The sequence below is a fragment of the Oncorhynchus mykiss genome, chromosome 26 (genome assembly GCF_013265735.2).
Source record: "Oncorhynchus mykiss isolate Arlee chromosome 26, USDA_OmykA_1.1, whole genome shotgun sequence".
NCBI lineage: Eukaryota > Metazoa > Chordata > Actinopteri > Salmoniformes > Salmonidae > Oncorhynchus > Oncorhynchus mykiss.
The window spans coordinates 35,911,483-35,933,295 of NC_048590.1; the positions used below are offsets into that span (position 1 = coordinate 35,911,483).

Consider the following 21,813-nt stretch of genomic DNA (forward strand, 5'->3'; position numbering starts at 1 on the left):
GCTGAAATACGGGACTCAAATACAGCTGTGTCTGTCCCGAGCTCATCTGCATGGAAACTGTGACAGGGGGAGTAGAAAGATGAATGTGATTTGAAAGAACCTGAAACAACTGTCACTTGTTTAAACCATAACAAGAGGTGTGGGGTGTTGGTTTCATTTGGAATAAACTTTTAACTTCATATTTACCACTGTATCAGTACAAAATAGCATTTTAAATAAATAGGAGAACGGTTAAATTAGAGACGCCCCAAAGCTTGACTTTTGTTGCATTTAGGGGAGCTCATGTCTCATTCGGGGGTCTGAGCCCCCTTGTAACTCGCACACTGTCCAGGCATGTGTGTTGGTGGTGCAGGTGGCTGCATGGCTTGGTAGATCTAAACTGCTGCAGGAGGCTGACCAGGCCTGTAAACTTAAACATAGCCTTGACTGTTATAGAGGCCCGGGATAATTTAGGGGCCATTACACTTGGGCCATGTGGGAGCCATCCTGTGAAATTGTGCACTTTTTTTGTTAAAGCAATAATTGCCTTTTTTTGTAAGACCTTGTACAAGTCTCAAAGCTGTATGGGACTTCATGAGATTTGAAATGTAGCTAGTATTATAAACAACAAAAAAGGTGATGTGTCTCTAAACTGTGCTGTCAACAGGCTCATACGGTATGTTGTAAAATGTCTGAAGGGCATTTATGGTTTATCAAATGTATGCCTCAAATGAGTTTGTTTTGTGTTTATTTTAGTTTTAAAACTGGGATCATAAAGTGTTCTATAAGTGCCGTAAATATTATAAATTGTATTCTATATATATTCGTTTGTGTTTATTCAGGACTCTCTCCCAAAATGTGAACTATGAAAAAAATGGTAAACACGTTATTATAGGAAGCAATTAACCCAAAGTTTGTATGATTCATAAAATATTATGTTTGTATGTCTATCAATCAAAGACATGTGTTTAATCATTATTTTTTTATCGTCCTGCAAAATATCATTTTAGCCCTATTGCGCTGCTCTTCGACCACTGCGCCTACTTGGCTGGCTGGGAATGGTGGTAGTGGTGACGGGGGCTGCTGCATTGCTGCTCTTTTTATATGTGGAAACTCCGAAAGAATCTCGGCTGGCTCTCATGTGCCGCCTTCGTCCAATAAAACAGAAGAGGGCCTGCCTGCAAGTCGACTAATCTTGGGCGAGGTGTCAATCATGTTCATTCAGCGGTTGAAGTGCGGGTTTTGGTAACCGCCTCCTTTACGCTTGGAAGGGAGACGAAGGGGGGGGAGCTTTCTTCGGATCAAAGGCTGGTGTGGCGCTGTTGCCGTAGGATGTGCAGAGTGCAGCCTGCTGCTTTCTTTACGGACGCTTCTTGTATCGTCTGGATATCGCTGATTTCTGGATTATAAATACATTTGATGGTTTTCAATCCCAACTCAATGCAGAGAAATGGGTAAACTTCACTCGAAACATGGTAAGATATGATGTTTTACCGAAACATGTCACCCCTAATCGTTGATTTGAATGCTCACTTGCGGTAATACATTCGAGTAATGCCTATCTTTATGTTCTCTGTTTCTCTCGACAATTGTCCCGAAAAGCTGCGATTTGTAAACCGAGGGAAAGTCCGGAAGGTGAGTAGCCCACAGGCCTAGACTTAGGACAGGCTATACATTTGTTGTCTATATTTTATTATATTTGTTGAAAATATACATTGTTAAAAGTATGTCCAGTCTATCATCCCATTTATCCATGCACCAATAATGACCAACTCGTTGACAACAAGTCTGCTATCGTTCAAGAAAAGTTAGAAAAAAAACACAATGCTGAAGAAATATGTTACACTGTGATCTAACCGTAACATGTTGTTTACATTGTAATAACGCACCTTTTATGTTGATTTCAGGCGACAGTTTTGTAGTTAATGCCTGTTTGGCAAGGAAAGGAATTGACGATTGGCTCGTGAAACAGAAATACTATTGCTCACGGCTTGAGCAACAGGACTGTCACCACACGAATAAATGCGGCTTGTCTACTCGGGTAAGTTAAATACATGTTTCAATAAATTATTATGATTTCAAAAACAAGATTATTAATCTGTTTGATGTTGATACAATGAAGCCTGTACGGTCCTAACTTTCTTAGCTTCCCATTCGAGGTTTAGCCAAGGCTTCAATTTATTTTTACTGGGATAAATTGTTGTCTAAAGTTTGACTGAATTTATCTGTTGTTGTGAATTAAGTACATTAAAAATAAATACAAAAGTACAAAAGTAGATTCTCAGTCACTTTATTGCAGTACACCAATGGAATGAGAATAGCCTTCAAATCTTCAGATGTTGCCCGCTTAATTTTTCTTCAAACACTCGTAAAGCAAAAAGTCAGCTTCTGACCTATTCAATGACATTCTCAAGCAATTTAGCTTATTTATATGTATTCTGTGCATTATGCAGAAGTTGAAAAGAAAACCAGAAATGTTGTAAAAAGAAAGTAGCAGTGTGTTTAGTTATATGGTTGTTGAGGGAAAGTTATAGGCCAGACTAATAATCTCAGTTAAAACAATTGAAAATAATAATATAAAGCTGACATCATATAGATAGTCAGCATATGGACATGTCTTTTTTTGTTTGTTTAGATAATCATTATTTGCTTTGTTGGCTAGACAACATAGATAGAAATGATTGACTCTCTCATCCAGACACATGGAAATGATTGAATGCAGTGGCACATTAGAAGTCTCATGCAGGTGTGGCAAGATAAAAGCTGCTATTTAAAATTCAGTGTGCACGAACTTCTTCCTCTTCTTTACCTGTGACGTTCTTATCAGTGTGTTCATTTCATTCCCATTGTAAACAGTTAAGGATGTTTTGTGAAAAGTGTGACATGTTATCACAATGACATGGCTGTTGACAGTACACACTTGGCCCCATATACATGATAGACCAAATATTTAAGTGGGAAAACTTTGTAGGCTTGTTGAAACCTCTCTATTAACACATTTATTTCCCACAACACTTTTCAGGCTTTCAGCCATGTTTGTTTCAACAGACAGTACAAAACAGCATATGTTAATACAACTTTTGACAAAAGGAGCCCTGACTTGCTACACACTGCTTGTGTTGATAACTGTCTAATCATCAGACACTTTTGGTGCATGGGAACAAATGTGTCACACCACCAAGAACAGATGCTGCTAAAGTTTATACTCTAGGCAATAGATCACGGCTGAGTTGAAAGCATTGCAGTCTGACAGACCGGTGACAGGGCTGCATTGTAAGGCTAGGATAGAGGTGGTGGAGGTCATGTCTGTTTCAGATTTGTCATCCCGGTAAACACACAGTGGTTGTATCCCAAATGGCACCCAATTTCCTATATAGTACACTACTTTTAACCAGAGCCCACTGGTCAAAAGTAGTGCACTATATAGGGACTAGGGCTCTAATCAAAAGTAGTGCACTATATAGGGACTATGGCTCTAATCAAATGTAGTGCACTATATAGGGAATAGTGTGCCATTTGGGACATAACCTGTGTTGTTGTCGAGAGGAGAAATCCTTTCTTGGAAAAGCTTCAGAGGAGCCGGGTGTAAGCCTCTTTGGTTAGGGATGCTCACTTCACAAAGGCAGCATTTTTGAGGATTGGGAGCTCATCAAAAAATTCACCAGGACTTTTCCACTTCTCAGCTACTGAGCTCACTCAGCCCACTGGAACAGAGGGAAGCTAATACACTCTGTCCAGCAAAGTGGCCATCATGTTGTGACCACATACATACCACCATTGTTTACATGCTACATTTCATGCTGCAGTTGCGTTCAATGAGAATCACGCATTCACTGTCACACTATTTCATGGACATTGAATTTCTAGTGAGCTGCTCATGCTTGTGTGCATGAAAAGTCTTGTGTTAACTGAACAAGAGGCGTTTGCTGTTGTTTCTCTGGTTGGATTATCCCAAGCATTTATCACACCAGCACTTTAAAACTTTGGCAATGCACACAAAGGAATGTATCTAAACTGAATCTTTTATGTGATTGCATATGCCTCGTTTTGCTTTGCTTCTTCTGATTTATCATGTCATTATCATAAGGAAGTGACCGATAGCAGCGCATACCAGACCAGTCTGGTTCATTTCATTTAAATGTCTCTGGTATGAGGAAGACACAGGGATATGCTGGGGAGGAGCCAAGTCAAGGACTCCTTCAGGGAGTGACAATCAGCCTCATGCACGCTGGCAAAATATCTTGATCAAAGTCCAACCTGTGTCTAAAGTACACAGTTGTTTTCTCTATCCCTGCCGTGAGGTGTTTTTAATAGCATCACATTGGTCGGCGGGCTGTGAAGGTGTGAGGCTCTATTAGCCCAGGGAGGGCTACGAGAAAAGCAGCGGGCTGAGATTTTTATGACTTATGCCCAGTTTGTATTGAAGTGCGAGTGATCAAGTGTAGCACTGAGTGCCGTGATGGGGTCAGCCTCAGGTCTGCTTGTTGCATGCACATGGTGTCAAAGCCACTAAGCCTGACATGCTGTCAGGCCTCTAATAAACATCTTCATATTGTAATCGGACCCTCCTTATGACATCATCATCGGGGTAGGAAGGGGTTCGGTGTTCTGTTCCGTGTAGTGTAGCAGCTCGCTGGGCACAGTTAGGGTATCCATGGGCCCTCTTCAGTTCAGCAGACTCACCAGAGGGCATTGTGGGATACATGTGAAAGGGTGGGATTGTTTTGTGGGGCATTTTTTTCATTCGCCAGATGGTATGAAGTGATATTTGGCCTGGATGGAAAAGGCACCCCACTGAAAAAGTAGGATGGTTTTTAACAATTTGGGCTAGCAGGGTTTTCTGTTTTACAAATTATTATTATTATTATGTGCCTAATGGCTTTCACAGCGCTACGGGAAAATGAATAGAATAGGACGAAAAGTGTTCCTGACATCAATATTTATTTGGATGCTTTTCCCTTAGTTTTTTCCCTTCAACAAAGTGCTCTTTAGAACGTGAATATTTCATTGTAATGTTTTTAATATTTTGTTTGTTTGCTTTGACATGGCATTTCATGTGTTTATTTTAGGGCTTATTTTAGGGACCATTTGGCATTTTAGATTTATTCACAGTTTTTTTAAAGATTTTAAAACACTTAAGTATGACAAGGCTTGAAATTACAGTCCATTTTTATAAATTGTGAGATATTAACTAGCAAATGTCTTATAAATGATCTATAACTTAACCTTATCATGAAGCGTTAGCATTACAAAACTTGACAGGAAGTTTGTGGAAGTTACTGCTTTCCATAAGTCGTAGTAAATACCCTAACCCCATAGTATTGTCAAATGAAAAGGGGCTAAAACCTTAGCTAGGTGAGAATGCAATGCAAACAACCCTCTTAGCCTTTTAAAAGCAGCCCATGTTGTATAGGATACATATACTTTATAGGCCGTGTTCTTTTTGCCTCCCGGCTGAACTGGGGTCCCGGAGAATGTGGGTCAGATGGTGGCAGCAGCGGGGAGTCTGAGACTGGAATCCTTTTGATCTGAAACCTCCCAAACCAAACTATCATATTCTTGAAAGGAGAGATCATTTTTTTGTAGAGCTTACATTAGCAAGGTTATCATTGGTTGAGGTATATATGCATTGAGTTGTGTTATGTGGTAGGGAGAGGAGAGTCTCCAGAGTCAAGAAAGGTTTTCTTGCATGTAGATGTAGTGCATATCGAGGATTTTAAACTCACTTGTTCTTATGTATTCAAAATCAAAATGTGAGTAAGTTAACAGTTATTTTATGTGGAACTGAGCAGTAAGGACAGCTGGTATTGTCATGTGAGGTCCACAACAGGGTACATTTTCTCTCCAGACTATGGCCCTTTAAAGATAGAATCCACATTAGGGGAAACAGCGCCACTGTTTGCCCCAGCCCCTTTGTTATTGTTTTTGTTTTGTTGACAAACGGAGGTGAGCAGCATCCAAATGAAATGAGCAGTTTGGGGGAAAAAATGTCAGTACTTAATCTGCAGTTCTATCGCGTGTGCAATAATGTCTGAGGGGGAAAAACAGTTTGTTCTTTGCAGTAACTTATTTGTTGTTGTGTTATCCCAAACAGATGTGTCAGTTTCACCACTAAGGATTCCAGCTTTAATTCTGACTCTAAGCACAGTTTGTTTTTTACTATGCTGTTTTTATATCTCGTATACATTTTTGTAATCTAGATTATTAAGAAGAAGTAGAGAAGTCAACAGTATATGATTTGGCAGTTCCAATGCCTGTCTGGTTTGTTGGGTCTTAAGAAGTCTCTAAGCCCAGGTGTTGAAGGTCTCCTGCCCTCCCCTGTCTTCTCCGGTCCTCTTCAGGCAGTGTTGTGAGTTGTACCCTAAACCAGTGGTCTGTCTGGGGAATTCGCAATGTGCTGAAAGCAAATTTAAAATATTTAATTTGATGATTTGTTAACGCATTTTCCCCCACACCCTTGCCAGTAACTTTCATCCTCCCTTAAGCCCCCTCCCTCCATCTCAGCTCTCTCCTCTCCACCTCTCACATTTTCCCTCTCAGGCTCCATCTGTTTCTTGTGTTTACCCTGTGGCCTTGCCTGGTTGTTGCTGATGAAATTAGACTGCATTTGAAGTGGGACAGTGAGGTGAATATATAGAGGCCCCCTCCGTGAGGCCTAACCCTCTGTGTAGTAAAAGGAGGCCCCCAGTGATGCTACTGCTGGAGTCGCCAAACCCCTGCTCTGGGCTGACAATTCCAAAGCATATTTTTCAAAACCTTCCATCTAAGGTTTAGGTTCTAAACCCATACAAAACTGGGACAAAATATCTTAAGGTACATCTGACAACTAATAGCATTCCGAAATGAATCACAGAGTATAATTTCTGCCCACATCCCTGTGTTTCTCACTGGGTGCCAGCGCTCTGATTTTTGAAGTAAAGCTTTTAAATGTGCTACCCTCAGCCTCTGAGACTGATAAAAGACATGGCAGTTCTGTGGCCTAGCTTATTTTCTTACTTCTTCTCCTGTATTGTTTTTTTATTGTCTTCACAAAAGCACAGGGTCCTTGTCTCAGTGCTGAATGCACCTTTCAAATGCTTACTCCTCTCTTCCTTTCTCTCTCTCGCTTTCTGTCCTCTCTCGCTTTCTGTCCTCTCTCGCTTTCTGTCCTCTCCCCATGCCTGTGCTGTTCCCACCAGCTGTCCCCCTATGTGCTGTGCGTGACAGTGTGTCATATGCCCCTCTCCCACCAGGCCGTACCCCTCCACACCCCCCTGGGAGGACAGGCCTGTTGTTGGTCTTTGAAGAGGCTGGGAGAAGTTTGGAGTTGTTGTTTAAGAAATGAAAGCATTTGCCTTTGGGGAGAGGGCTGGGGTGTAGGGGGACATGCACCTGGCTCTGTTATTACAATGAGAATAGAAGAGAGGAGAGGAAGTCTTGGGTTGTCCTTTACGTATCTGGGAGACTGGGAGGGAGAGGAGACACAGGTGGCATTAATGTCACTTCCTGGATCGTGTGTCACACAGGGTGAAATGGACTAGTTAACTGTAAGGTTGTAAGATTATTGGCTCCGAGCTGACAAGGTGAAAATCTGTCATTCTGCCCCTGAACAAGGCAGTTAACCCACCGGGTTCCTAGGCCGTCATTGAAAATAAGAATGTGTTCTTAACTGACTTGCCTAGTTAAATAAAGGTATAAAAAATATATATATATTTTTTTAAATCGGCAAATCGGCGCCCAAAAATACAGATTTCCGATTGTTATGAAAACTTGAAAACGGCCCTAATTAATCGGCCATTACGATTAATCGGTCGACCTCTAGTTGTGATACTCCTGTGCTACATCTCACACAGTTCTCCTCCATTCATTTTAGGTTGAGTATCTTCACAATATTGTTCCATTGTTGATTTTGTCTCGGTTTATTGTTGGGTTCCATGTCTGTGTGTTGTTTTGATCTGATTCTTTTTATTTGTGAATGTGTAAAAATAGTGATTGAGCATGTGAGGTACATGTGTGCAGGGGGTGTGCAGGGGGACGGCATGAGACGTGTGTGTATGAGGATGCCGTGTGTCTGGGATGGGCTGTCCGGATGCACTCAGGAGATCAAAGCAGTCCCTGGAATGTGCTCTGAATCCCCAGGGATTAGCAGCTGAGATTTGGGCTTTGTTTCTCCAAATATCTGCTCACTGTGGAGCTACAGATATCCCAGGATCAATTGGAAGTGTTTCTCTTCTCCTCTCTCTTCTTTTATGATGCTTGGCTTTCAGTAGGAGTTGTTTGTATGCTAGAAGAGCTACTTTTTTTGTTGTAATTTTAACACTACGGTCCACGGATTGATATTTTCTCTTTGACTCTCCCTTTGCATTTGTTTTGTGACAGAGTTTATAGTTTCCGATTTTGAGATGGCTTATCGAATTGATGAGCGTGTGCATATTAAGTATCAGTGAAAGGCCTAATTAGCAGATTAAACATCTAAATATAGAGCTAATCACGCTGACATCATCACGCTGAGATGAGATGCTTGCTTCTCTTTATCCTTTTGATGTGTGGATGCATCAGACACAGAACAACAGATCTAGAAAGCAAATACAGATGTAGGATCTTAATTTGAGCCAGTTTCCTACAGCAGGAAAATAATCCTACAGCAAAATTAAATGTGGATTATAATTACTGGATTTTTTTTAGGAGTTGATACATTTTTCATTAGGGAAAATCAAGTCGGAAATTTCAAATTGGAAATGACAAACTTTAGAAGCATTTTAAAAACTCATACACTACAAGTTTGCACTTCCTGCTTTGCAAAAGAGTGATCAAATTCAGATCCTATATCGGTATACTATATCCCCATTTTTTTTTTTTTACACTTGCTGATTGAAAAGGGATGGTCACAGAGAGTGTTGGTAGTAATGGATGTTATATGGGACAGGAAGACTTGGTAAAGATGGCGCGTGTGAGGCAGGAACATGTATAGGCTGAGTGGGAGAGAAGGAGAGAGGGAGATTGAGTGTGAAAGAAACTCCTGTAGTGGCGTTGGGTTCCGCTGAGCATTCCATGTGAAGCTCAGTGCCCGTTTTAATCACACACTTAAAAGGCTCTGCTGAAGTGGGCGTTTTTAAGCGTTTAAACCCTGAATAATTATCTCTTGTTTGTTTATGTGGTCCCCCAGTGGGTTGCGCTCCGGCCCATGTAGTAAGCACTGAATAATTTGACTGAGCAGTCAAAGTCGCTGCATGTATATGGCTCTTATAAATAGGACAAGATCATCATCTGGAGCGGCAGGTAGCCCAGTGGTTGAGCGTTGGACCAGTAACCTAAAGGTTGCAAGATCGAATCCCCAAGCTGACAACGTAAAAATCTGTTGTTCTGCCCCTGAACAAGGCAGTTAACTCACTGTTCCTAGGCCGTCATTGAAAATCAGAATTTGTTCTTAACTGACTTGCCTAGTTAAATAAAGGTATATATAAAAAAAAATCTGAGTAAAACTGCAATCACACACATAGTCAGGCACACTGTCTCTCAACATATTTATTTACTTGTTGATTTAGGATTAGTAACAGCCAAATACCAATTTAGTCTACTTCCACATTTGTATGTTTTCATTAGTAGGATGACACCAATGATGGTCTCCAGTCTACAACTCTTGGAGTAGTTACTCTCTGCTTCAGACACAGGATGACCACTAGAGGAAGTGGGGCATAGATAAACATTAAACAGCTCTGTCCTCCTCCTGACATCCAGCGTGGGACATAGGCCCTTCCCATGGCACCTGGGACCCATGGCACCTGGAGAGAGGTTGCCTAACTGGGCCTGGATTGTCTGTTAGGGGATGTTTTCGGCATGGGCTGGAGGGAGCTGGCATGGGCTGGAGGTTGCATTGGATTGTCTGTTAGGGGATGTTTTCGGCATGGGCTGGAGGGAGCTGGCATGGGCTGGAGGTTGCATTGGATTGTCTGTTAGGGGATGTTTTCGGCATGGGCTGGAGGGAGCTGGCATGGGCTGGAGGTTGCATTGGATTGTCTGTTAGGGGATGTTTTCGGTTGAGTGAAGCCCAAACACAGGACAGGAGCGGGGAGCCCAGCTGTAAAGGAAGGCACTGCTCTCCGGTGTGTTTATGCTCCACAGGTGCCTGAGTGAGGCCCAGAGAGGAGAGGACTTTACCCCATGTCACAGCCTGTCACTGGGTCAGGACGACCAGGGAGGAGTCCCCGAAGGCCCATTTGGCCTGGCTGTTAACCTTAACCCCATTACTCATGCTAAACACAGGCAAAGGAACCGCAACCGGAAGAGTGCTTGGTCTGTTTGAACTCTGAATGGAACTGAATGTAAAGTGGCGGCAGGCTGTCAAGCGTTTAACTGTGGCTACTGGTTTGTGGGGGTACGTGGCTGGTTGGTTCTTCATCCGTGACCTCTGATTATATTGTCCAGAGTTGTTTTTGTTGGTTTGTGTCTGCATGTGACTGTGTGGATGATGAGGGCAGCTGGGGGAATCTCCTGAGGGCTAATGCCAGTGCTCAGGGGACAGGGATGAGTGTGTAGGAACATCCAGGGGCCTGAGCTGTAGGCCTCCCCACCAGGCAGATGTTAACACATGCCTCACTGTCTTGCCTCTGCTACCCCATTTCAACTCTAATAGCACAACTGTAATTACTAAACACTGTAACATCTATGGGTCATTTCCACTCCAGAAGCTTCAGTGTTCTTCTAGCTGAAGTCTGCCCATACATTGGACTGTGGTGGGCTTAGCTGATGTTGCATCCCTTTCTGAGGTACACCTGGGGCAGATGGAAATACTGTTTCAAATGCAGTGTGTCGTTCACCTCCTCCTTCTGTGTGAGCTATCTATGTGAAACGGTTATGCTTTAACTTTCTGCTGCAGTATCAGTGGAACACCACAGATTTTGAAATCTGTGAGTGAAATACAGGGGTTGCCTGAAGGGGGTGGAAGTGGAACGAACTGACGGTGCCGATTCATATTTGATGCTTCAAAGCCAATCCGCCTGTAGGCCGTCGGTGTGATACTTTCACTTGAGATTATGAAGCCACTGCTAATGCTACACATTTCCCAAGATCTTTGAAACCAACAAAAGTGAGAGGTTCAATGATGGAGTTCTAGATTCTGTGAGTGGGGTGCTCAGAGATTTGTTTTGGTCCTTCCTGTTTGAGTTCCGGTTCCTGATTGGTTTGTCACTGGTAACTTTTCCTGCGTGTGCGGTAGTGCACACACATGCTGTACAGGCAATTGTTTGTGTGTGTGCTTGCAGGGGATTCAGTCAAGCACGAGTGTGAACAACATGCTCCACCAAAGTTCATTATCATGACCAACTGACAGCTAACCCTGAACACTAGTTCTGGTTAGAGCTATGAATAGAAACCCTTAAACCTGCCACTGGCACCAGAGTGCTCTCTGGAGTTGGAAGTGCTTATTTCTGCCCCTGTGTTTATTTGCTAAGTTGAGAAGTTGTCTGTAATTAGAAATAATGTTTGTGTAAAGTTTAAAGCTCAACATGAGAGAGTTACATATGACGTGGACTTGGGAGGGTGTCTGTCTGGACTGGGCTGAAAAAGTCCTCATATAGGCTCCAATACAGTCTGTGTGGTCTAAGGTGTGGTGACTCTGTCTTCCAGGTCTCTGGGTTCCTTCTCATGTCAACCTTAGAAAGTGTTCACCTAAACCTTATTCCACCTTTGTCCTAGGTTTAAAAACTAGACACCTCTATCTGTAAGTGGCTGTGAATGGTCCCTTTAGATAATGGCTTGGGACATTGAAAGAAGGGCAGTCAGAGCAGATGTAGGCCCAGATGTCATTTCCTGACAAGGTAGAGAACCGAGGTGTGTTTAGCTGGATATCTCCCCAGTGCTCTGTCTGTGGTGAGAGGCTGAAGTGCCTGTCACTTTCTACTTCCCCTGAGGGCTATAGACCCCCTTCCTCCCTCCCACATTCTGAAGCACGTTAGACCTGCGTCTGAACCCACACATACCCCTACAGCACCGCCTCCTAAACCAACTCATGATACTTCAACTAATTACCCAGACTTCCTAGACACACTGTATCAAGCCCTCTGGAACGCATACAGTTCTCGCTCTCTGCTGCTGCTTGGCAGTATAGCTAGATGGTTCCAAAGAGCTCCATAATTTCCTGTGCGGAGGTGAGAGGTATGTGATTTCAGTTTCAACCCCCCAGGCCCTCAGACAGAGATGAGGTGTAACACTGTCTCTGCTGCCTATACTGCTCCTCTCCCCTCATCTCTTCCATTCTTTAGAAATGTGCTTCACTTCACTCTGCATTCAAAGACAAGGGCTATAACATAGTGATTTGCTACTCTTGGCAGACTGGGCCACCTGTAAATCAAGGCCAAGTGACAAGCAGTCTCCATTCCTTTCCAATCTCCCTGGGAATGGAGGCTTTCTCCCAGAGAGGGTTCATCATGGCTGGGCTGGCTGGCGGAGAATGTGTTCGAGAGTGAAGAACAAACACAACTCATATTTATGTAAAAAAAAATCCCTTTTGTACTTGAACTATTTTCACATCGTTACAACACTGTACATAGCCATAATATGACTTTTGAATGGTCTCTATTCCTTTTGAGACTTTTGGGTAATGTTTACTGTTCATCTTGTTTCCAATGCCAATCAAGCCCTTTTGGGGGGGGGGGGGGGGGTTATGACTGAGACTGACTATTGGCTATACTTAAACTCTTTAACATCATCCTTAGCTCTGGCATCTTCCCCAATATTTGGAACCAAGGACTAATCACCCCAATCCACAAAAGTGGAGACAAATGTATCATACGACAGACCATGTGTTCACCTTGCACAACCTAACTGACAAACAAACAAATCAAAACAAAGGCAAAGTCTTCTCATGCTTTGTTGATTTCAAAAAAGCCTTTGACTCAATTTGGCATGAATGTCTGCTATAATTGATGGAAAGTGGTGTTGGGGGGAAAACATACAACATTATAAAATCCATGTACACAAACAACAAGTGTGCTGTTAAAATAGGCAAAAAACACACATTTCTTCCCACAGGGCTGTGGGGTGAGACAGGGATGCAGCTTAAGCCCCACCCTTTTTAACATATATATCAACAAATTGGCGAGGGCACTAGAACAGTCTGCAGCACCCGGCCACACCCTACTAGAATCTGAAGTCAAATGTATACTGTTTGCTGATGATCTGGTGCTTCTGTCACCAACCAAGGGGGGCCTACAGCAGCACCTAGATCTTTTGCACAGATTCTGTCAGACCTGGGCCTGTCAGTAAATCTCAGTAAGACCAAAATAATGGTGTTCCAAAAAAGGTCCAGTCACCAGGACCACAAATACAAATTCCATCTAGACACTGTTGCCCTAGAGCACACAAAAACTATACCTTGGCCTAAACATCAGCCCCACAGGTAACTTCCACAAAGCTATGAACGATCTGAGAGACAAGGCAAGAAGGGCATTCCATGCCATCATGGAACATAAAGGAACATGAAATTCGACATACCAATTAGGATCTGGCTAAAAATACTTGAATCACCTTATAGAAACCCTTGCCCTTTATGGTTGTGAGGTCTGGGGTCCACTCACCAACCAAGAATTCACAAAATGGGACAAACACCAAATTGAGACTCTGCAAAAATATCCTCTGTGTACAACGTAGAACACCAAATAATGCATGCAGAGCAAAATTAGGCCAAGACCCACTAATTATCAAAACCCAGAAAAGAACAGTTCAATTCTACAACCACCGAAAAGGAAGCGTTTCCCAAACCTTCCATAACAAAGCCATCACCTACAGAGAGATGAACCTGGAGAAGCGTCCCCTAAGCAAGCTGGTCCTGGGACTCTGTTCACAAACACACCCCACAGAGCCCCAGGACAGCAACACAATTAGACCCAATCAAATCATGAGAAAACAAAAAGATAATTCTTTCCAATGTGTCAAGTAATTAACAAAAAAACTGAGCAAACTAGAATGCTATTTGGCCCTAAACAGAGAGTACACCATGGCAGAATACCTTACCACTGTGACTGACCCAAACTTAAGGAAAGCTTTGACTATGTACAGACTCAGTGAGCATAGCCTTGAAAGGCCGCAGTAGGCAGACCTGGCTCTCAAGAGAAGACAGGCTATGTGCACACTGCCCACAAAATGAGGTGGAAACTGAGTTGCACTTCCTAACCTCCTGCCCAATTTATGACCATATTAGAGACACATATTACCCTCAGATTACACAGATCCACAAAGAATTCAAAAACAAACCCAATTTTGATAAACTCCCATATCTATTGGGTGAAATACCACAGTGTGCCATAACAGCAGCAAGATTTGTGACCTGTTGCCACAAGAAAAGGTCAACCAGTGAAGAACAAACACCATTGTAAATATAACCCATATTTATGCTTATTTATTTTCCCTTTTGTACTTTAACCATTTGTACATCGTTACAACACTGTATATATACTTGTCATTTGTAATGTCTTTGTTATTTTGGATCTTCTGTGAGTGTAGAGTTTACTCTTCATTTTTATTATTTATTTCACTTTTGTATATTACCTACCTCACTTGCTTTGGCAATGTTAACATGTTTCCCATTCCAATAAAGCCCCTTGAATTGAATTGAATTGAATTGAGAGCAGTCCACCAGGAGTTCATATGGTCTATCTACTGTATCTCCATGAACACCTTCTCTGCTGCTGGGCTGGGGGGAACCAACTGCAGAATAACATGAGCTTTAAAGACCCTTGATCATGCAGCCATTTTCTCCTCTCTATGAGACACTCGTTTGATAAACAGCCTGATAAAAGCTAATTGCTGTGGTTACATATTTTTCAAAGCCCTAATAAATACCTTGCTTTATGCCTTGAGAAACAGGCAGGTTACAGTGGTGTGTGTTGCTGAAGGGGTTAGCAAGCTAGCAGAGCTGTAAAAGATTATCTTTGCAGGTGTAAAAGTTTTGTAAATGGGTCATTAAGGCATTGGCTAACTTCCCACATGAACCACGAAGAGGGAAGGAGGGAGGGAGATTAGCTCAAATCAGCGTGTTTCTGAAGCACAGAAATGAGGGCTGTAAATCTCCACTAATATTCTACTGAGCCTTTTAGGGGGAAGCCTTTGATGTGGATGAGGTCATGTGACCAGCAATGTTTGCAATGTTAATCTGACTTAGTTAAAATGACTGTACACGGCATGTCCACCAGTCAGACTATAAAAGCCAGAGCCAGTCATTAGGGGAGGAGTCTTCTGGGGGGCTGTCAACAGAGCTGGATTCACGCAGACGGGCACACATGCAAGCAGGCACGGTCATGCACACACGCCCACACAATTTTCTCTCTCCAGGCCCATGAGTTAAATCTGGGATCCAAAGGCATCACATTCAGCAATGTTATGTTATGCAGTTGGTCTGCACAGACACACCAAATGTCACTAAACATACCAGCATTAATCCATGAGGTTGGACACCACAACACCTCCAATCACAGGACTTTTTCCCCCTTCCCAGTGTTGAGAGAGGAGCGAGCTGTCTGTGTGACCTGTCCAGTTAACTAGAGATAAGATGGTAAGCCCACTGGCATGCATCCTTCCAGGCCTCTCCATCTCTCCTAACCAGCCCAGCGTAGCCATCACCGAGCCCTGGTGCTGCTCACTGCATACCATACACACCATAAGGCAGCTTCCTCCAACCTGACTGGCTGACTGACTGCTGACGAATCCCCAGCCTGTGGCAATAATTTCCTTCCTGGGTCACATGCAGGAAGGGAAGACAAGTGGGTGTGCTGTGAGTAAGCAGTGTCCGGCATGGGGCCGCAGAGTCTGCACCGTAACCTCTCCGACTGCAATGAAGGTGTCTGGTCCACTCTGCTCCTTCAGAAGTGTCCAATTAGCCACCGTCATCATCCGACCATCTGGCATAGTGTTTCAAACGGGCGACCTGGAGTTCAGTCAGTGAGTTGTTATGGTCCAGTTAGAGTTCAAGGAAACATTCTCTGTTTCCTTGAAGAGGGTTTATCTGATCAGACTGGACTTGGCTCACAAGTTGAAAAGAACCTCAAGATCAAACCTTGGATTGCCTTGACATGCTTTGATCTCAGCGAAAACAATCAGTTGATTAGCAAATGTGCATCAAATAGCATTGTAAAAGAAAACAGATATGTCTCTTTTCTTGGCATGTCAAACAGCCTCTCCTCTGCTTTTATGCAGTTATGCATAATAAAGATCTATGATGTTGGAGTCCGTCCAAGTATCTATGATTTTGGAGGGAACCCAAGAAATACCTCAAAGTAGCATCAGATGTTTTGGCCCGAGAGGATGAACAACAGAACAGGTCTCTCTGGTTCTGGCTCATAGTTCTACATGCTACATGCAGACACCTACATTATGTTTACTCAGCGCACATGCACACATAGATGGCTGTTGATTTAACAGATGTGTTGCACAATAATTGGCTGTCTGCTTTCTCCACCCTGGTAGATGTGTCTTTCTGTTTCCTGCCAAGTTCACTACAGTATATGATTTTCTGAGATCTTAATTTCATGTGTGCAAACCGATCCTTTTTGAAGCCATGCTTAGAGGCAGTGCTCTGTTCACTACCTCACAACAACACTTTCTATCTTGGAACGATCTCAAGGCGTCGTGTTTTGTCAGTACGTGCCGCCTTGTCTGACTGTGGCTGTTAAATGTCAGGTAGAGACGAGTGAGGAGGAGGAGCGGTTCACATGAAGAACTAAAGCTGAGTCTTGGGTCATGTTCATCATGGCAACAGAAAACACATTTGCATTTCTTATTGGACAAATCCATGTAGTTCCACCCCATTTGACTCAGTTTTCAACCTAGCTCTAAGCTGCTCTCTGGTGTCTGCCGATGCGTTCTGTTTTTCCAAACAGTACCACACAATTAAAAGGGTCACTGCACTTCTAACTCTCTGATCCGGATCCTCCTTACTCAAGGATATAGTCGCAGCACCAGACCCAAACCTTTGAACCAGCCTCCGGAGAGTCTCAGCTTACTCTGTTGAGGGCAGAGAGGGGATGGGCATTTGCTCTCAAGATGTCCTGTTCCATTAACACTACACCTTAAGCTAATTTCCTAAAACCAATATACTTTTTGTTGTTTTAGTTCTAAGATTTCAACGTCAGCCATTTGTGTGCTGCAACCTATAGTATTGTCATCAAGCCATTTGGAAATGTCTTGGCGTTAAAAACTAGCAGTTTTAGTTGATTTCTTTCATTATGAATTGAATGTATATATATACATTTCAGATGTTAGCAATGGTGTGGTGTGATTTTCTAGGTTATTCATGACCCTGTCTTGACTCAGTTGTTGTATCACCTGGACAATTTCTACATTTAAAACCCCTTTCCTTTTTTGAAACCTGGGCTCCCTAGTGGCGCAGCGGTCTGAGGCACAGCATCCCAGTGTTAGAGGTGTCACTACAGACATCCTGGTTCGAATACAGGCTGTATCACAACCGGCTGTGATTGGGAGTCCCATAGGGCGGTGCACAATTTGCCCAGCGTCGTCCGTGTTTGGCCGGTGTAGGCCATCATTGTAAATAAGAATTTGTTCTTAACTGACTTGCCTTGTTAAATAAAGGTTACATTTCCTCTGGCTTTGGGTAAGGCCTATGGGCTGTGATCCTCTATCTCTCTGTCAAAAGGACCCAGCAGGCCTAACAGACAGACAAACATGACCACCAACCATTCCCTTGTTCTCCCCTCTCTTGTTTTCCTCACGTTCCCTAAATGGCCTTCCATGTGTCGTTTCCCTCCCTGCTCGGCATCGTGGGCCTGTCTTGCTCCAGTCTAAATGTCAGACTGGTGTTCTCCAGTTCCAGCACTGCCTGGGAGAGCAGAGCAGAGAGCAGTGGGAGGCTCCCAACCCAACGCTTCACTCTCATAATGAGAGTTGGGTTTTGTAGGAGTGCTCCAACCCAACGCTGCTCCTGAGGCCTCCTGTTTGCCTCCACCGAACCCTGCGCCCCGGCTGGCTGGCGCACGATCAGGGGGAGCTGTCGTCGGCCGCCCGAGTAAATTGTCAGCCGCCTGTGTTGGATGGAGGTAGACAGCGTTGAGACCAGGACCTTGTAGGACTTTCCACAACCCCACACTTACACACGTAAACACACACATGGTAGTTACACACGCACTCATACACTGAATGCGCGCACAACCACACAGTCACACACATGTAATTACACACGCACTTATGCACACGTGCACGTACACACACACGGCCCAGTCTGTCTGTGAACACAGTGCCAGGGTAAGGCTTGCGGGCCCCCATGGCAACCTCATGCACTAACTTGCCAAACTTCAGTCAATCTATGATTTGCTCTTCACCCCTGCAGTCAGTGGTTCCTTGGCTCTCTTGGCTCACTTAAACTCTCAATATAACCAATGTTAGTTCTTAAAAATATTATTATTTGTAAATACGCAAATCTGATTCAAAGGTCAAATCAAACAGCCCTAGTAGACGGAGCGGGCAGCCTGTCCAGTACTAATGTAGCTTGCTGGGATGCTGTAATGCAGCATAGTCACACTGTGTTCCTGTCTTATGCTGCTCTAGGAATAAATCACTTTCTGTGAAGGGGCTTTAACAACTTTAAAACACACTGGGGCCATACAATCCTCCATCCTCCAAGCCCAGAAGAGAAAACGCTCTGAAGGGTCTGGCTCCTGTTGAAAGCAAAATGCTTTAAACTTTGGATTCCACAGAACATTAAATATCATGTCTGGAAAATTGTTTTTGGTGGTCCCAAGTGTTGGAGGAAAGAGGCTTGTTCATGTGCTTACAGCATTTCATGATACTCTGAAGCTCTGGAGTAGCACCCAAATACGTTCTGCAGAGCTGGGAAAGTGACACTTCACTGTAGTCTCCGTAAAACCTTCATAAACACTCCATAACACCAGTCGTGAACACACAGAAAAAAAGCCAAAAGACCTTTGCACGTACAGTATCATGCAATGTTCATCATCTGAGCAATTCATTCTCCCCGACCAGTGCTTAACTGAGCAGCTGGGCCTTCACTTTTTTGTTTTGTATAGAGTTAGACCAGGGATGCACATTTGATTAGCATATATAGTATGGAAGACGGTTACTGAAGGTATGAACGATACAGGAAGAGGCAGTGTTCATTGAGGTCTACTTGAGATGATCAAAGTGGTGCAGCTCTTGGCCTTGTCCCTGACTCTGTTTGCCTTAAACTGCACTCCTATTGTGACCCTTGACCCCACATAGGTCACCAGACAGGCCTGTGATTGGCTCATTGGCCTGACACGACAGGTCAAGATGGAGGGCTCTTTTTAAGGTCAGCTGATTACCATGCTTATAGCCAGTGGAAAACACGGTCATTGAAGATAAAGAATAAAGGTTGGCTGAACAAAAGATGCAATCACTGAAAAACATTTTAACAATAGTATAAATTATTCTTTAATATCGTCACTTGTGTATTTTATCCCACATTGACCCTGAAGCAGAGGATGAAACCACTTTGAAGTGGGAATTTAAAAAAAATCAGTAAGCATCCTGTGTGAAATCTTCAATTTATTGAGCCAGCCAAGAATCCATCAATGAACTAAAACAAGTTCTAAACCTTTTTTAGAAACCCCTAAAAGAGGACAGAGGTCACTAGTCAGTATTCGCTAATCCTCAAACCTGGGAGCTGTGGGGTCCCTGTGAGCTCCCCAGGAAGAAAAGAGCAGTCAGTCCCACATTAGAGAGGGGTGAGGGCCTGAGGGGTGAGGGCCTGAGGGGTGAGGGCCTGAGGGGTGAGGGGTGCAGGCCTGAGGGGTGAGGGCCTGAGGGGTGCGGGCCTGGGCCAGGTCCTCCATTGATCTAAATAGAGATGCTGAGGTGGCAGGGAGGGGCTGAAGACAATGGAGTGCTCAGTGTGTCACCACCAGAGTCAGAAGTGAGGTTCGGGGGATTAAACTTAATTCTCATAGCGCTGAATAAAGCTGGTCCAGCCCTCTGCCTGCCTGGTGAGGACCTGAGCCTCACTGAAAGTGTTATTGTAGCTCCATTAAAGCCTGCTGACTGGGCCACAACAGGCCCTGGAGCTGCTGAACAAAGAGAGTGGCCTTAGTGTTCCTTTGGGACAAGGCCCTGAAAGAAAGAACGAGAGACATTGTCACTTCACTGCTAAGACCAGAGGAATCTTAAGATGGGGAATTTTAATTTTGGGCAGTTCTGGAATTTTAGGCAGTTCTGGAGTTCAATCTTAGAGTGTGTGTCGAGAGGGGGAGTGAGTGAGAGGAGAGGGGGAGTGAGTGAGAGGAAAGGGTGAGTGAGAGAGGAGAGGGTGAGTGAGTGAGAGAAAGAGGAGAGGGGGAGTGAGAGAGAGAGAGGTGAGGAGGAGTCAGTGAGTGAGGAGAGGGGGAGTGATGGAGAAGAGAGGGGGTGATGGAGGAGAGAGGGAGGGAGTGAGTGAGAGAGGAGAGGGGGAGTGAGTGAGTGAGTGAGTGAGTGAGTGAGTGAGTGAGTGAGTGAGTGAGTGAGTGAGTGAGAGAGAGAGGAGACGGGGAGTGAGGGAGAGGGGGAGTGAGTGAGCGAGAGAGGAGAGGGGGAGTGAGTGAGCGAGAGAGGAGAGGGGGAGCGAGTGAGCGAGAGAGGAGAGGGGCAGCGAGTGAGTAAGAGAGGAGAGGGGGAGCGAGTGAGTGAGTAAGAGAGGTGAGGGGGTGTGAGTGAGTGAGTGAGTGAGTGAGGGGGAGTGAGAGAGGGGGAGTGAGTGATGGAGGAGAGAGGGGTGAGTGAGAGAGAGGGGGAGTGAGTGAGAGAGAGGAGTGAGTGAGAGAGAGAGGAGAGGTGGAGCGAGTGAGTGAGGAGAGGGGGAGTGATGGAGAAGAGAGGGGGTGATGGAGGAGAGAGGGAGGGAGTGAGTGAGAGAGGAGAGGAGAGGGGGAGTGAGTGAGGGAGAGGGGGAGTGAGTGAGCGAGAGAGGAGAGGGGGAGCGAGTGAGTGAGAGAGGTGAGGGGGTGTGAGTGAGTGAGTGAGTGAGAGAGGGGGAGTGAGTGAGAGAGGGGGAGTGAGAGACTAGAGGGTGAGTGATGGAGGAGAGAGGGGGGAGTGAGTGAGAGGGGGAGTGAGTGGGAGAGGAGAGGGGCAGTGAGTGAGAGAGGGGAGTGGGTGAGTGAGTGAGTGAGTGAGTGAGTGAGTGAGAGGAGAGGTGAAGTGAGTGAGTGGGGAGTGAGAGAGAGAGAGGGGGAGAGTGAGAGAGAGAGGGAGTGAGAGAGGAGAGGGGGAATGAGTGAGAGGGGGAATGAGTGAGAGAGGAGAGGGGGAGGGATGGAGGATAGAGGGGGGAATGAGTGAGAGGGGGAGTGAGTGGGAGAGGAGAGGGGCAGTGAGTGAGAGAGGGGAGTGGGTGAGTGAGGGGAGTGGGTGAGTGAGTGAGTGAGTGAGAGAGAAGAGAGGGGGGGTGAGAGAAGAGAAGGGGAGTGAGTGAGAGAGAGAGGATAGGGGAGTGAGTGAGTGAGAGAGAGGAGAGGGGGATTGAGTGAGTGAGTGAGAGGAGAGTGGGAGTGAGTGAGGGAGAGGGGTAGTGAGTGAGAGAGGAGAGTGGGAGTGATGGAGGAGAGAGTGGGGGGAGTGAGTTAGTGATTGAGATGGAGAGAGTGAGTGAGAGAGGAGAGTGAGTGAGAGAGGAGAGGGGGAGTGAGTGAGTGAGTGATGGAGAGGGGGAGGGAGTGATGGGGAGGGAGTGAGAGAGAGAGAAACGAGAAGGGGTGAGAGAGGGAAACGAGAGGGGGAGGGGGAGTGAGAGAGCGAAGGAGAGGAAAGGAGTGAGAGAAAGGAGAGGGAGGGAGAGCGAAACGAGATGGGGGTGAGGGAGAGAGGGCATAGGGAGTGATAGAGAAACGAGAAGGGAGT

The 21,813-nt window shown here is 44.7% G+C and overlaps 1 protein-coding gene across 1 annotated transcript in view; it reads left to right on the forward strand.

Annotated features, from left to right (window-relative positions):
- The first annotated feature begins 1,272 nt into the window (after positions 1–1,272).
- The window catches only part of LOC110506733 (protein naked cuticle homolog 1), a 38,210-nt gene continuing 17,669 nt past the window's right edge, over positions 1,273–21,813 (forward strand). Inside the window, exons 1-3 of the mRNA XM_036963742.1 lie at positions 1,273–1,454; positions 1,582–1,614; positions 1,887–2,020. Of these exons, the coding sequence (XP_036819637.1) occupies positions 1,430–1,454; positions 1,582–1,614; positions 1,887–2,020 (192 nt within the window). The 5' untranslated portion in view covers positions 1,273–1,429. The remainder of the gene's footprint in view (positions 1,455–1,581; positions 1,615–1,886; positions 2,021–21,813) is intronic.